The 17,404-nt window shown below is 36.5% G+C and overlaps 1 protein-coding gene and 1 long non-coding RNA gene across 2 annotated transcripts; both read left to right on the top strand.

Annotated features, from left to right (window-relative positions):
- Window positions 1–2,747: 2,747 nt before the first annotated feature.
- LOC117290404 lies at window positions 2,748–6,307 on the top strand. Its single transcript, XR_004519045.1, has 3 exons — window positions 2,748–2,786; window positions 4,523–4,568; window positions 6,232–6,307. It is a non-coding gene; the product is annotated as an uncharacterized LOC117290404 (long non-coding RNA).
- A 6,471-nt stretch (window positions 6,308–12,778) lies between these two features.
- Window positions 12,779–17,404, top strand: LOC117290467 (ryncolin-1-like). The gene is made up of 2 exons (XM_033771883.1): window positions 12,779–13,577; window positions 17,370–17,404. The coding sequence occupies exons 1-2, from the start codon at window positions 12,779–12,781 to the stop codon at window positions 17,402–17,404; spliced, it is 834 nt and encodes a 277-aa protein (XP_033627774.1).

The following is a 17,404-nucleotide window of genomic DNA, read 5'->3' as shown; positions in this document are numbered from 1 at the left end:
ATAAAATATTCCTGAATAGATATTGGAAAGTAAACTTCCTTAACCACTTCAAGATGGTTGTGGCTGGTTGTGGCTATTTCAACCTCTTTTCCAAACTGAATATTGGTGGTTGGTTATGAATGCTGGGAGTAACTTTGGTTTGTCATTCAACTTGGTTGCCAGATAATCCATTGTGTAGCATGTTATGCTGCCTTCTTTCATACCAGAATTCATCCTTGAATATTCCCCCGTTTCCAGGGATTATTGTGTAATCCCGATTCCAGCATACATGCACATATACATATAGCCTGTTCGGCCTGTGGTTTACGGCCTGTGGCTAACGGCCTGTGGCTTACGGCCTTTGGCTTACGGCCTGTGGCTCACGGCATGTGGCTTACGGCCTGTGGTTTACAGCCTGTGGCTTACGGCCTGTGGCTTTCGGCCTGTCGCTTATAAACTGTGGATTATGGCATGTGGCTTGTTGCTTACGGCCTGTGGCTTATGGCCTGTGGCTTAAGGTTGTTGGCTTACAGCTGTTGGCTTAGGGTCAAGGTTCGGGTCAATGTGGCTAAATGTGAAACGTTTTTGTGGGTTAGGGTTAGTTGTGGTAGATTGTACGAATGGAAGCAATTATAACATACATTAATAGGCCTATAGTTTGTGGTTACAGTTCACTGTGATGACTAAGGTTGAAATTAAATTCTAAGTGACTGAAGTGCACTGATTGATGTTCACTTTCCTTAGAGTGTTCAAAATGAATCAATTAATTTCCAAATACACCTTTATTATTATAAGAAGGATCCGATCCGTTATGTTAAATGAAATGTTATGATTGGTTTGGCGAGCTGGTTTCTTTTGGTAATTGGTAATGTTTGTATTATATACAAAATGTTTATGGGCATTTATGTAATATTTCACATATCATAAGCATTGGGTTAGAGTGTTGTTTATTAGTAAGAGATTGATTAAAGTGGCCAATATTATACACTTGATTAAAAGCACACATCCTTGCTAAGCATGACAAATATTGCTTATCAAGAGCACCAACCAACATGCCATGTGTTTTGTGATTGACTCCTTATGGAGTTTCTGCTTAGCTATCAATATATAAAGCAATATTCACAATCAGGAAGCTCTATGGAATCGGCTCATCACTGCTGCTTATTCGCAACTGCCAATTTGAATCTCGGTGCATAAGTTTGTATGCAAGATTCAAATTGCTTACAGAGCTGAAGCTGCAGTTGTGATTTATATCATGTGTGGTGGGAAATTATCTTAATTTATATATTTTTAAGTTCAGCTTCTTGACTGAGCTACACAGTTACCATATACAAGAGAAGGACCAGGGTGGATTTCACAAAAAGTTAGATCCTAACTCTTTGAGAAATCCACCCAGGGCCCATCTTTCACTGCGCTGCTTAACAGCTGATTTTGTGCTTACTGTGTGATTTCCATTTCATAGCGCTGCTAACTGTAAGCACACAAAAACCCATGCTAAATCGCCGGGCTTCACGGAATGAAAATTAATGATGTAACAATAAAAATCCATGATGAATGTGCATGCTTGCATTTAAGCAAATTTTTCTGCTACAGTTAGCACACAAATTTGCTTACCATTAAGCAGCGCTATGAGATTAGGCCCTGGACTAGAGCTTTCTAGCAGAAACAAAATCAGAATTTATACATGATACCAAACTAGTCCATAATGTATGGAAACAATCTGTTTCTTTTTATTGAAACATGTTTTCTGTGCCAAGCAAATTGGTACATTTTGAATGAAATAGGAATTGGATAGAAAATGTGTATAATAATTGTTTGGGATTACAAGTTGATGTTGGTTTATTTTTGAGTTTGTATTGATTACTAATGATTGTAATGTGGTCGTTTTGATTGGATTGAATGGTGTGTGTGTGTGTGATCCTTTGTTCCTCTAGAGTCATTATACCCATTGGAAAATAAATTGTATTGATTTAAATGAAGGAAATGATGTTCACTGTATTTATGTTTTTGTTAAGTATTGTCATTGCAGATTGGTTTGTAGTTTTTAGTCCAAAACACAACGTGGAAGAATTGTAGCGTCTATTTGCAATGGCCGAGCAGTTGAAAGCACTTGACTCAAGCTCCAGTGTTTCTGATCAGTAGAGTGTGGGTTCGAGTCCCAGTTGTGACACCCTGTGTCCTAGTCTTTGACAATTACCAATAGTGTCCAGTGTCTTTAAAGCAAGAACAATTTATTAACCATGATGCTCCCTCGGATGGGACGATAAGCTGTTGGTCCCTTGTGTTGTTTAACGCACGTAAATGAACCCAGTGCATTTATCGAAAAGAGAAGGGGTTGGTTCCGATGTTCCTGGCTTGATTGGCAACATATTGCGCTACAGCATTGTGTAAACCATCACATGTTATGTAAAAGGAGTAGATCTCATAACTCAAAGATAGTCCCACATACCTTGCAGGAAAATAATGAATGTTTAAGCGCCTTAAGCATTTTGAGTGGCGAATATGATAGCTATATACGAAGCCTTTATCACTTTTTCTATGCCTCTTTGTAGCTTCTTTTAAAAGTCGGGGTGCTTTAAAAAATATTCATTGTCTTGGATATTGAAACTAATTAAGTTTCCAGATGTGGTTTGGAGTCCGGGTTATAATAACACAATACCATTCAGCCATTTTGCTTACAGGCATCCAGCTCCTTTGGGACCTAGCTCTATACCTCGAGGATGGTTTGAATGCTGGATGGACTGGAGGCTGAAAATACTTCCTCCACTGAGACAAATCCTGTCCCAGGAGCCACAAGCTTGTATATAGTGAGTATTGATTTGTCTTACTTCTTTCTTTCGGATTTTAACGGATTTCTCTAAAGCATTTGACCGAATTGATCATAATATATTGGTTCAAAAACTGCTTCAGTTACAAGTACGGCCATGTATTGTGTCCTGGGTTATTAGTTTTCTTGAATGTCGTAAGCAGCGTGTGAAGTATAAAGGAACATTTTCCTCCTCGGAAACAATTCACACTGGAGTCCCCCAAGGAACAAAATTAGGCCCAGTGTTGTTTCTTATTATGATTAACGATGCTTGTATTGATGACAATACCCCTTACTCTAAATATGTTGATGACTTGACCTTTGTTGAAAGTCGAAATTCTGTTCAATTACCTCATATTCAACAGTCCTTAGTCAATCTACAAAACTGGACTTCCGTTAATAACATGAAGTTAAATGCAGCCAAATGTTGTACCTTGCAACATCATGAAATTCTGCTCATTAATGACACTCAATTAGAAAATGTGCATTATGTTAAAGTGTTGGGTGTGATTATTCAAGACAATTTAAAGTGGGACAGACATGTCAATGAGATAATCAAAAAATGTAACAGAAAGTTGTACATGTTGCGTTGTTTACGTTCTCATAATCTACCTGTGAATGATCTATTGGCAATTTACAAGGGTTATGTAAGACCTGTTTTAGACTACTGTGTTCCTTTGTTCAATGGTAATCTAACTAAAGAGCGGGTCAACAAATTGGAACGTATTCAAAAAAGGGTGTGTCGGATAATTTTTGGTAAGAACTATTCTACTTATAGGGAAGCTTTAAATGTGTGTAAACTTGAAACCCTTGAAAACCGTAGAGACAAACTGTGTAGCGATTTTGCTTATTCAATCGAATCCCATCACATGTGTAGAAATTGGCTACCTCCCCATAGAAACTGTCAGATCAATTTAAGACACACCAACAAATATGACCCACCCAGATGTAAAACAGTTCGCTTCAAACAAAGTGCAATTCCTCAAATCGTCAGTCTGTTAAATGCCTTTTAATATAGTTATGTGTGTATATATAATAATTGTGCCTACTGGTTTTTTTACCACTGTGTTTTGCCAATGTATATAATAATAATTTCTTATTTGATGTCCTTTTCTTTGTTAACTTCTACTTGATGTAATTTTTTTAACATATTATGATGTAACATTTGCAATTCAGTTTTTTTAACTGGGAGTCATGTTTTAATAAACCATTTTTGAATTGAATTGAATTGAATTGAATTTACATAAGCAACATTCATGCTTGTTCTTTATACCTATCATGCCTGCCTGTAGACCCAATAACTGGGGTGCTGTACTCCTTTAAAAAATCAAATCTGTGGTTGGTACTAGCTAGTACCATCTGCAGATGTAAAACAACATTTTAAAAGCTCCAGTTACTGGGTCTAGCCTGCATGGTAGCTAATTGGCCCTTCATGGTAGCTAATTGGCCAGTTGTTATACATTGTAGAGTTTACATGGTTACGTAATGGACTTGCACTGCCTTGATGATTATGTTGGTACTAAATGGCTTCTGATTGACGTAAAAGGGAGATTGCCAACGTTGAGGCTAGATAGCTCAGTTGATGGTGCGCAGGAGGTCACAGATTCAAATCCTACTCTTGTCACATTTTCGCTAGTCTTTTTAGCTTATGATGATCTTCACTTTATCTGCATCATTCATGATGGTGTGGACCACTGTGGATTGACAGAGTTTCCTTTCTTCTCTTTTCTGTTTTAGGAAAGTTGAAGAGAAGATTGATCCTGCAGAGTACCTTGCCAAAAAGGTTTGAATTTTTCCTTTTCTTTTAAATTTACCGTTGACATTCCAAGAAACTAGCAGAATGTTAGCCCTGTATGAAAACATTTAATGCCAAGCATTTTAAGCTTTTTAAAATTAAAAACAAATTGCAAAACTTGACCAAACATCAATGAGTTGTTCAAAATATTTTATGGGATGTGAACTGTATTTCTATTCATTAATGGAGCAAATATTATTTCTTCTTTGTTTTTGTTAAAGTACTTCGTTTAAATATTTAAAGTTTTCTGAGTGGTTTATTTACTTGATAAATTAACGCACCTTAAAGGCACTGGACACCTTTGGTTATTGTCAAAGACCAGTATCCTCACTTCCCAACTTATGCATATAAAAAACCTGTGAAAATGTACTCAATTGGCCATCGAAGATGCAAGAGAATAATGACAGACAAAACACCCTTGTTGCACAAAAATGTGTGCTTTCAAATGCATAATAAAAGGCTTCAGGCCTAAAGTCTTTCAATGTTTGAGTGAGAAATGACCTAAAAAAACTATGTAACTTCAGAGGGGGCCGTTTCTCAAAATGTTTTATACTATCAACTCTCCATTGCTCGTTACCAAGTCAAGTAAGTTTTAATGCTAACGAATATTTTGAGTAATTACCAAATCCAGTAGATTTCCCGAGAAAGAAAACACAACTCAAGTAATACCACTTGACCTGGATTTCAATCAATCTTAGACTTATAATGTCCATAAATGATCCTTAACTCTTGTCTTACTAATAAAGCAAATATTAATTGAGAGTGACAAGTCAATAATCTTCATGATGATATAAGCTTCTTGGAGTTGCTTTGACAGTAAACACCAGTGATATTAATTAGTGCTTGGCTCATATAGATTGGTGTATACAGAATCTACTGGGCTTTCTTGCTGTAGACGATAGCCTTGGTATCTAATTGACTACCATACCAGGCTCTTCAATATCAATGCAACTGCTTTAATAATAGCTCCTATAAAGAATAAGAGTAAGCAGCAGGCCTACTGGTCTTTAATTACTGTCCTGCTCTTCAGGTTTGTGCTGGATAAATCTGTGACTGATTTCATTTTAGTTATCAAATGTAGGTCATCATGTCGAACCTGAACAAAATCTGAAGAAAATTGACCACAATTAATCAGAAGCAGTTGTATAGGCACAAAATGCTTCCAGATTTCTTTAGAAAAACTATTGTTATAAATTCAAATCTCTGTTGTTGTAAACTGGGCCCAATTTCATGGCTCTGCTTACAGCCGAATTCTGCGCTTATGATCGCGATTCCCCGCTTACGTGCAAGCCCCAAATTTCTGCGCTAGCCTTGTAAGCGTAGAATGCCTAGTAACGTGAAGTACGCAGGCGCACAAGCCCAAATTCGCCGCTAACCCGTGAAATACGCTTTCCGTAAGCTTAAAATTCCCTGCTTCCGTAAGCGCCGATTCTGTGCTTACGGTAAGCAGAGCCATGAAATTGGGCCCTGGTTGTAAGTTTGTTCATTGCAATATTCAAATCAAATTTTTTGAAGAAGATGAGGAGTATACAATCCCTCAAGTCAAAGTTACCTTTTAGAAGTTCACATATGGTTCCCAAATATATTCTTCATTGAAGGCAATGACTTAGAAGGATAAATTATGCAGTTCCTTTTCTCTTTGGTCCTACAGTTTGACACAAAACCACAGAGAACCACAAAAGTGTCACACTGATGTATTGGACATTTCAAAACAAAAGGTAAGCTGGAATGCACACTAGAAGCTTGCCATTACGTTTCACCATGTGTGGGTTGTGCAAGATTCTATGACTTTTCAATGCATATTTTTCTTGAAATATCAATTTTTCATGACTCCAACATGATAACATGGAACTTTCTGTGAGTGGTGTTGAGTGACTGGAGCGAATGCTGGAATGATTAGTTCATGGTTGTATAGAGTCATAAATAAGTATGATTGTGTAAAATGTCTGTTTACTTGACCAAAACTTCACTTGTTGACATGGAAACTGGAAGAATGTCAGTTTGCTTTGACAGTAAACATCAGTGATATTAATTAGTGCTTGGCTCATATAGATTGGTGTGTACAGAATCTACTGGGCTTTCTTGCTGTAGACGATAGCCTTGGTATCTAATTGAGTACCATACCAGGCTCTTCAATATCAATGCAACTGGTTTAATAATAGCTCCTATATAGACTAAGAGTAAGCAGCAGGCCTACTGGTCTTTAATTACTGTCCTGCTCTTCAGGTTTGTGCTGGATAAATCTGTGACTGATTTCATTTTAGTTATCAAATATGGGTCAACCTGTTGAACTTTAACAAAATCTGAAGGAAAATTACAACAATTAATATGAAGCAGTTGGCACAAATTGCTTCCAGATTTCTTTAGAAAAGCTATTGTCATATATGCGAAGCTCTGTGCATTTTTGGTCAAATGGTTGTGCGATTATTCTTCACAATACTCAATTGAGCTTCTCAAGAAGATGAGGAATACACAATTCCTGAAGTCACAGTTACCTTTAGAAGAAAACATAGGATTCCCCAAAAGATTCTTTATGAAATTCCATCTTTTCCTAGGATAAAATTCTGTTTCTTTTCTTCTTGGTCCGAAGTTTGACACAAAACCTCACAGAACCAAAGAAACATAACACTGATGCATTGAACATTCATAAATACCTCAGACAGTTTAGTATTCCTATTGGTGGGGAGCGCGTCACGTGGGTGTGTATAAACCTTTGTTTATGACCAGTAAAAAGTGTTGAAACATGGGCGTGACACGTGACCTTGCACCTGTGCTTATAAGACAGTCTCTTCATTCCTATTGGTCGAGGGCAACGACTGGAACAGTTGTGACACATCACGCGATACGCACGACGCGCACAGCATTCCCTTATAAGGAGTTGTTTACACGAGGGCTGCGGAGGGCCTTACCATTTCATAGCTGGAGGGGTGTTGTGTTGAAAGAAATCATTGAACAATTATAGTTTTTGAATTTATTTTACTTTTTGACCAAAAGTGTTGATGTTTTTTTTACCTTAAAGGTATTTATGAATGGGAATCAAAGTGTGTTTGATCGGTTTTCAACAAGTGGTTTAAACCCGCCGAGGCCTGGTTCTTGATAATTTACCTGGACTTCGTCTCGGTAAAATTATCAAGAACCAGGCCTCGTGGGGATTAAACCACTAGTTGAAAACCTCTTCACCACACATTGATTCCCTTCATAAATGTTTCTCAAAATGTGTTTTACTATTGAAGCCACTGTAGGCTTCTTACCAAAAGTTGTTATTGCTATTGGTTTTAAGAGCGTTTACCAAACGTATACCAGTACCTTCCCTTTAATTTTGACCTATAAAAATCACCCATAAACTCACTACCACTTTGCAGTGTACTGGGATACGTTTTGCTGACATCAATATCAATTATGTCCTTCAAATCTTAATTGGTTGCCAGAGACTAAACTGAGCTTAGAATCAAGCAGGATGCTTATTAACTTTATCAGTTGTCTGGAAAGTAAAAAGCAGAGTGGCTTTTAATTACCTACTCAGAGCGGGGATATGTTTTAAGGTCAGGTTGTGATTGGTATTTAAAAGGAACTATCTGATGCAAGCTTACCAAGCTTGTCTTAAACAATAAGACATTGCTATTTTTGTATTTGATTTAACAGTATTCATATATTGAAAATGTTGTTCATGTTCCAGTGTTATGCGTTATTCCTACATGAAACTATTGTTTCATCTTGCAGTTTAAACTTGGGGTTGTTATTATTTAATTGAAAAATCTCTCCTTGAACAATGGCAGACTTTTTGGAACACTAGGTGGCAGCAGACTCGCCAGATTAATTAAATGCTCTTAACAATGAGCATATTTCCAGAACTTGGAATTGAAATGTTGTCTGCTGTCTCTAAAGTCTGGCAATATTCTAAAGACAAGTCTCTATTGTTTCAGCTTCGGTTTGGGTTTTTCCACTTCTTTCTTGAAATGCTGTTGATAGTGATTATGATTAAGTCATTATGGTGTTTGTAACCGGATTATCCCCAACCCACCCCAATGTACATAGGTGCAGACCCACTAAATGTTGTTCATTGTGAGAGATTGGATTGAATGGTGTGTGTGTGTGTGATCCTTTGTTCCTCTAGAGTCATTTTACGCATTGGAAAATAAATTGTATTGATTTAAATGAAGGAAATGATGTTCACTGTATTTATGTTTTTGTTAAGTAGTATTGTCATTGCAGATTGGTTTGTAGTTTTTAGTCCAAAACACAACGTGGAAGAATTGTAGTGTCTATTAGCAACGGCCAAGCAGTTAAAAGCACTTGACTCATGCTCTGGTGTTTCTGATCAGTAGAGTGTGGGTTCGGGTCCCAGTTGTGACACCCTGTGTCCTAGTCTTTGACAATTACCAATAGTGTCCAGTGTCTTTAAAGCAAGAACAATTTATTAACCATGATGCTCCCTCGGATGGGACGATAAGCTGTTGGTCCCTTGTGTTGTTTAACGCACGTAAATGAACCCAGTGCATTTATCGAAAAGAGAAGGGGTCCGCCCTGGTGTTCCTGGTTTGATTGACAGCATGTTGCGCCACAGCACCTTGTAAACCATTACATGGTGCTATGTAAAAGGAGTAGATCTCATAATTCAAAGACAGTCCCACATACCTTGCAGGAAAATAATGAATGTTAAAGCACCTTAAGAATTTTGAGTGACGAATATGATAGCTATAGACGAAGCCTTTATCACTTTTTCTATGCCTCTTTGTAGCTTCTTTTAAAAGTCGGGGTGCTTTAAAAAATATTCATTGTCTTGGATATTGAAACTAATAAAATTTCCAGATGTGGTTTGGAGTCCGGGTTATAATAACACAATACCATTCAGCCATTTTGCTTACAGACATCCAGCTCCTTTGGGACCTAGCTCTATACCTCGAGGATGGTTTGAATGCTGGATGGACTGGAGGCTGAAAATACTTCCTCCACTGAGACAAATCCTGTCCCAGGAGCCACAAGTTTGTATATAGTGAGTATTGATTTGTCTTACTTCTTTCTTTCCATAAGCAACATTCATGCTTGTTCTTTATACCTATCATGCCTGCCTGTATACCCAATAACTGGGGTGCTGTACTCCTTTAAAAAATCAAATCTGTGGTTGGTACTAGCTAGTACCATCTGCAGATGTAAAACAACATTTTAAAAGCTCCAGTTACTGGGTCTAGCCTGCATGGTAGCTAATTGGCCCTTCATGGTAGCTAATTGGCCAGTTGTTATACATTGTAGAGTTTACATGTTTACGTTATGGACTTGCACTGCCTTGATAATTATGTTGGTACTAAATGGCTTCTGATTGACGTAAAAGGGAGATTGCCAACGTTGAGTCTAGATAGCTCAGTTGATGGTGCGCAGGAGGTCACAGATTCAAATCCTACTCTTGTCACATTTTCGCTAGTCTTTTTAGCTTATGATGATCTTCTTCACTTTATCTGCATCAGTCATGATGGTGTGGACCACTGTGGATTGACAGAGTTTCCTTTCTCCTCTTTTTCTGTTTTAGGAAAGTTGACGAGAAGATTGATCCTGCAGAGTACCTTGCCAAAAAGGTTTGAATTCTTCCTTTTCTTTTAAATTTACCTTTGACATTCCAAGAAACTAGCAGAATGTTAGCCCTGTATGAAAACATTTAATGCCAAGCATTTTAAGCTTTTTAAAATTAAAAACAAATTGCAAAACTTGACCAAACATCAATGAGTTGTGGTCAAAATTATGTTTTGTTTTATATTTCAAAATATTTTATGGGATGCGAACTATATTTCTATTCATTGAGCAAATATTATTTCTTCGTTGTTTTTGTTAAAGTACTTCGTTTAAATATTTAAAGTTTTCTGAGTGGTTTATTTACTTGATAAATTAAAGCACCTTAAAGGCACTGGACACCTTTGGTTATTGTCAAAGACCAGTATCCTCACTTCCCAACATATGCATATAAAAAACCTGTGAAAATGTACTCAATTTGCCATCGAAGATGCAAGAGAATAATGACAGACAAAACACCCTTGTTGCACAAAAATGTGTGCTTTCAAATGCATAATAAAAGGCTTCAGGCCTAAAGTCTTTCAATGTTTGAGTGAGAAATTACCTCAAAAAACTATGTAACTTCAGAGGGGGCCATTTCTCAAAATGTTTTATACTATCAGCTCTCCATTGCTCGTTACCAAGTCAAGTAAGTTTTAATGCTAACGAATATTTTGAGTAATTACCAAATCAAGTAGATTTCACAAGAAAGAAAACACAACTCAAGTAATACCACTTGACCTGGATTTCAATCAATCTTAGACTTATAATGTCCATCCATGATCCTTAACTCTTGTCTTACTAATAAAGCAAATATTAATTGAGAGTGACAAGTCAATAACCTTCATGATGATATAAGCTTCTTGGAGTTGCTTTGACAGTAAACACCAGTGATATTAATTAGTGCTTGGCTCATATAGATTGGTGTATACAGAATCTACTGGGCTTTCTTGCTGTAGATGATAGCCTTGGTATCTAATTGAGTACCATACCAGGCTCTTCAATATCAATGCAACTGCTTTAATAATAGATCCTATATAGACTAAGAGTAAGCAGCAGGCCTACTGGTCTTTAATTACTGTCCTGCTCTTCAGGTTTGTTCTGGATAAATCTGTGACTGATTTCATTTTAGTTATCAAATAAGGGTCAACCTGTTGAACTTTAACAAAATCTGAAGGAAAATTACAACAATTAATATGAAGCAGTTGGCACAAATTGCTTCCAGATTTCTTTAGAAAAGCTATTGTCATACATGCGAAGCTCTGTGCATTTTTGGTCAAATGGTTGTGCGATTATTCTTCACAATACTCAATTGAGCTTCTCAAGAAGATGAGGAATACACAATTCCTTAAGTCACAGTTACCTTTAGAAGAAAACATAGGATTCCCGAAAAGATTCTTTATGAAATTCCATCTTTTCCTAGGGTAAAATTCTTGCCGTTTCTTTTCTTCTTGGCCCGAAGTTTGACACAAAACCACACAGAACCAAAGAAACATAACACTGATGCATTGAACATTCATAAATACCTCAGACAGTTTCGCTATTCCTATTGGTGGGGAGCGCGTCACGCGGGTGTGTATAAACCTTTGTTTATGACCAGTAAAAAGTGTTGAAACATGGGCGTGACACGTGAGCTTGCACCTGTGCTTACAAGACAGTTTCTTCATTCCTATTGGTCGATAGAAACGACTGGAACAGTTGTGACACATCACGCGATACGCACGACGCGCACAGCATTCCCTTACAAGGAGTTGTTTACACGAGGGCGGCGGAGGGCCTTACCATTTCATAGCTGGAGGGGTGTTGTGTTGAAAGAAATCATCGAACAATTATAGTTTTTGAATTTATGTTACTTTTTGACCAAAATAGTTGATGTTTTTTGACCTTAAAGGTATTTATGAATGGGAAATCAAAGTGTGTTTAATCGGTTTTCAACAAGTGGTTTAAACCCGCCGAGGCCTGGTTCTTGATAATTTACCTGGACTTCGTCTCGGTAAAATTATCAAGAACCAGGCCTCGTGGGGATTAAACCACTAGTTGAAAACCTCTTCACCACACAGTGATTCCCTTAGTAAATGTTTCTCAAAATGAATTTTACTATTGAAGCCACTGTAGGCTTCTTACCAAAAGTTGTTATTGCTATTGGTTTTAAGAGCGTTTACCAAACGTAAACCAGTACCTTCCCTTTAATTTTGACCTATAAAAATCACCCGTAAACTCACTACCACTTTGCAGTGTACTGGGGTACGTTTTGCTGACATCAATATCAATTATGTCCTTCAAATCTTAATTGGTTGCCAGAGACTAAACTGGACTTAGAATCAAGCAGGATGCTTATTAACTTTATCAGTTGTCTGGAAAGTAAAAAGCAGAGTGGCTTTTAATTACCTACTCAGAGCGGGACGTGTTTTAAGGTCAGGTTGTGATTGGTATTTAAAAGGAACCATCTGATCCAAGTGGACAGATGACTAACTCGCTGCTACCTAACACCACTTTCAGTGTCTCCGACTCCATCACTCGTCAGTGAAGCAAAGTTTGATATCTATCAAGTACATTTTCCAAACAAGATGGTTACAAAAAGCATGGAGTACATGTTAGTACTACTTGGTGTTGTACTTACAATTCAAGTTTCTACATCTTGTCAGGTATTTAACCAGATGATGAGACAGTTTCTATCTGCAGAAAATAGAAAGTTGCAGCAAGTTTTCTATGAACAAAAAGAAGCCCATTCTCATGTCCTATGTGTGAGTTATTGCCATGCTGATCCTCAGTGCCACTCAGTCAATTACAACATTGACAATCATCAGTGTGAGCTGAACAATGCTACCAGGGCTCAGTATCCTGATGACTTCATCATACACTGTGGAAGTGTGTACTTTGATGCTGATGTAGAAACACCTCACTACTCTCTACCTGACCAACCACTCCCCACACAGCCTGGCAGTTGCCAGGAGCTTCTTGAGGCAGGTCATGGGAGTGATATCTATATAATATTCCCTGCTGGATTCAATGATGGCCTGCAAGTCTACTGTGACATGGACACTGATGGTCAGGGCTGGATGGTCATTCAGAGGCGTCAAGATGGCAGTGTTAATTTCACTCGCAACTGGGTTGAGTATCGGGCTGGCTTTGGTGACAAGTCTGGTGAATTCTGGCTTGGAAATGATAACTTACGTACCCTGACTGAGTCTGCAGGACCATGGAAGCTGAAGATTGAGATGGTCGGCTTTGAAGGAAATGAAGTATTTGCTGAATATGGACACTTCAAGATTTCAGGTGAAAACTTTATATTAGAGGTTGGTTCATACAATGCCGACAGCACAGTGGAGGATGCACTCGCATGGCACAATGGAAAGATGTTCAGCACCAAGGACAAGGATAATGATGCACAAACTCCGGCTTTCCAGATCACAGGAGGATGGTGGTATTGGCGAGGCTATCAAGCTAATCTAAATGGTAAGTATTATCATGAAGCATCAACCTTAAATACCGCATTGCTTTGGGCCTCACCTGTCTCACCGTATGGCTACTTTATGGTCAAAGAATGCATCATGAAAATATCAAATAAAAAATGTATGAATTGAAAAATACACTTTTTTTTAATTTATCATCAAAATGATTTAATAGAAGCTGGATCCACAAATCATTTAGAAAACCAGACACTAATTTTGTTGGTATTGTTTGCAATTGTGCATATAGTCAAATGTGAACTTTTTTAAAGGATAATGTTTCGCACATGGGAAAGTTATTGCATGATATGGAGTCAATTGTTTTTGCACAGTAATTTGTATGGACTTTATTTTTTATTTTATAAAGTCAATGCTCAACTAAATATTGTTGAAGCGACTGATATTTCTCTGAATGTTTATTTTGACTCAAACCAAAATGACATACAGCAGTAGGCCCCGTGTTGTACACCATAAACTTGCATGTCATGGGCAAGTATTGATCAAGTGACAATCTTTGAAAAAAAAAATTGTAGTTAAATTTTCCACATAAGCAATACTCATTATCAACACACTGGAAATAACACTGATTTCATACTAACCAAATTGGAAATCAAAACAAAATTCAAACACTTTTTTTGTGCAAACTTTTACAAGTATTTTATTTAAACATTGAATGGGGATGCAAATACCTATAGATGCATGAGTTCTGTATTTTCATAAAGTTACAATATTGTAATCAAATAACTTAATTGTATGTTTCAAAAATGATACTTCATTTGAAAATATTGATGGTCTGATGATTGTTTTTTTAAAACAATCATCATCAGACCATCAATATGCTTTCATGCCTGCGAGATAGATTACAGTTTAGAGTTCTATTCCACTGGAAAGTAACAACATATTAATCAAATAGAGAATGTATTTATAGAAAGAATTTTACTATTAATTAATGTGCACATAATTGTAATATTCCTGTAAATAATGGTTTTAGAATGTTGAGAATGAATCAAATAAGATGTAAAATCATTGGGCCGAATAAATAAAAACTAGCAATTACTTATCAAGTTAAATGTTCAGCATTAGCAAGAAGACTGAAAAGTAAAAGATCAGGCATGAACATTTTGCTCGCTGGATTACCTTTCACTTATAGACATATAAATAAAAACGACATTTTACTAACATACTGTAGCAATTACTTGTATTTTTACAAGCTACTGCATGAGGAGCTTGAGATTTTACTTACACAACAGTGTTGCATAAATATGGCTCGGTATCGCGTCAGAATTAAAGGGTTATTTTTCCCTTGGCCTATATGATCCAACTATAAATGTTACTTATAAATTTGTTGTGTACTTTAATTGCTCTAAAAGAACCAATCTCTGGAGCTCTGGCGTGGAGAGGCTGGCTGTTTCCTCATAGCCACTGCCGCCATCAAAAACTTGACTAAGTGGAAACTGCCCCGCCTGCATTTCAGTTAATCGCATTGATCTACGAGTCCATGCCTCTATTGTTATACTCCTGAATACCCAGCTATTGTGCTTTTCTCCGACCACTTACTAATCCGTTCAAGTAAATGGTGTTTTTCCAGTAAAAGGTTATTTATAGAGATTTGGGCAAATTCTCATGCCTGATCTTAAACTTATTGACATTTTGTTAATGCTGGCCTTTACACGGCCCAGTATCTTGTGAAACTATCAGGTAATAGTAAAATGTCGGTTTTATTGACATCTCAATAAGAACAGTCCCTCAAGCATTGCTTTTACCTACTAGTTCGACCAATTACTAACAATATTAAGGCTTACTTTTATTTATAAGGATTTAAGTAAAAGACTAGAAGCAAATGCTAGTTTTAATTTATCTGGCCCATTGTGTTTTCACGTACAATGTTGGATGACAGTTTTATAGGGCAATATGTGTTTGTTAGGATCCATAAATTATCTATTTAACTTAAATGTCAATGTCTGAAGAAAAAAAATGAATTTGATGACCAATGTGCTTAGAATTCAATTTAGTAAATCTTTTTTTTTAACCTGATTTAAAGTTTAACACTAATAACTTGTCGACCCCAGATTTTAGTCATCACTTTAGTTGTCTTAACTTTAATTGTTGTTTATGCTTGTATATACACGAACAAGAAACGTGCTAGTGAAATGGAACGAAATTGTTGTAATTGCTTGTATAGTAATATCTTGAACTAAAAGAAAGCTTTAAAAAAAGTAAACAAAGTATAAACCAATGGCTTTCGCAGTAGATCGGTTTTAAACCTTGCTGTATGAGTTGTGTCCAAAAAAAATCACTACAAAAAATAAACACCTTAACATGTAGTTAAGGTGTTTATTTTTTGTATTTTCTTTATTAAACTTTATTCTTCTTCTGGATAATAGTTAATTATTGTTATCATTGCTTGTGCCATTATCTTAAATTAAAAGAAACAAGAAAAAACAAAAAGTAAAAAACCATTGGCATTTGCAGGACATCAGATTTTAACATCGTTATGAGTTGTGATGTGTACAATCTTTCATTGAGGAATCTTAATGTTCCAGTGGTTTTCTAGTTATTTTTGAAACTTATTTACTGTAATGAAAGTAGAAGAGAAGTTTGATTACCAGGATCAATGCATTGGTGTATCCAGGAGTTGGAGTCAGGGGTAGAATTCAGGATTTGGAACAGGAAAAGCAGAAAAATAAGTATTTTCCTAAAGGTTGACTCTAAAATAAGAATATCTTGCAGCAGATCTTATTATTGAAGTTGCCAAGCCACCGGTTCACACTGCTAGGTACATCAATTAACATATTCATTTGTACAAAGGCTGATTTAAAATAGTTTAAATTTCTGTGTTGATGTATAAATTGTGAACAAGTAACCCAAAAATAACATGCTGGTTAAAATATTATCCTCTATAATGTTGTCACAGTACCATAAAATACTGTACTCAAATGAATCCAAGCATAACAAACAACTTATAGACTAATGAATGACAATGTGAAAAAAACATTTGATTTATTTTCTTTCTTTTAAACTCCAATACATTCCTCTCTAAGTTATTGACTGAGAACTTTGTTCACTCTTTAAACAAAATTCAAAACTTTCTAAGAGAACAGAGACAAATTGATTGGACAGAATTTGAGCTTACATGCCGCTTCTCTACCAACTGCTGCAGAGTTTGCTTAATTTGTCAATATTGAGGCACCTGAGCCAGAATGATGAGCAAGTTACCGGTAACTATATGTGGGCGCGATCCAAAGCAATAAGATAGTATAATGTACTTCTGACTGCCAGCATGACAAATTATGAGAATCACCAACATTGGGCTTATAAAGTTGGTAAATGAATAGCTGTATGCAAACTATTCCAACAGATTCTTTGCTTACCCAAAAGTTCTATTTACATTTCCCTAGTTACTTTCCCTTTTAAATGATTACTTGATAAAATTCAACACTGTATATTCACCCTATCTGTTAGATTGTGTTAGTATTTCTGGTCTCATATTCAAAGCTATGATCAGTTCACAAGTGCAGCTCTCAGTAAACCAGTTTGAGCATTGTGCAGCCATGGTCCTTTGCGTGGTTTGAGTTTTGAAGTTCAACTTTAGTGAACATCTTTAAGTTATCCATATGGCTTTTTTTAAAGCAAGTAAAGACTGTTTTACTACCATATCACGAAATGAAATAAAACCAATAGATTCAACCAGTCATGTTAATCTTTCTTGTTAATCTGCCTGATACTTTCTGCTTGTATGATTTATTGAACATCATGTCTGTCAGTGTTTCTTCTCCCATCTAAACCCCAACCTGTCTAGACTCCAAGTCCAGCCTCTACCTCAACCACAACTAG

The sequence above is a fragment of the Asterias rubens genome, chromosome 5 (assembly GCF_902459465.1).
Source record: "Asterias rubens chromosome 5, eAstRub1.3, whole genome shotgun sequence".
Lineage (NCBI taxonomy): Eukaryota > Metazoa > Echinodermata > Asteroidea > Forcipulatida > Asteriidae > Asterias > Asterias rubens.
This window is presented reverse-complemented; position numbering and strand designations above follow the sequence as displayed.

Coding starts and splice junctions, on each gene's coding strand:
- LOC117290467 (XM_033771883.1), top strand. CDS start 12,779: ATGATGAGACAGTTTCTATCTGCAGAAAATAGAAAGTTGCAGCAAGTT. Junction 13,578..17,369: donor CTATCAAGCTAATCTAAATG/GTAAGTATTATC, acceptor CAACCTGTCTAG/ACTCCAAGTCCAGCCTCTAC.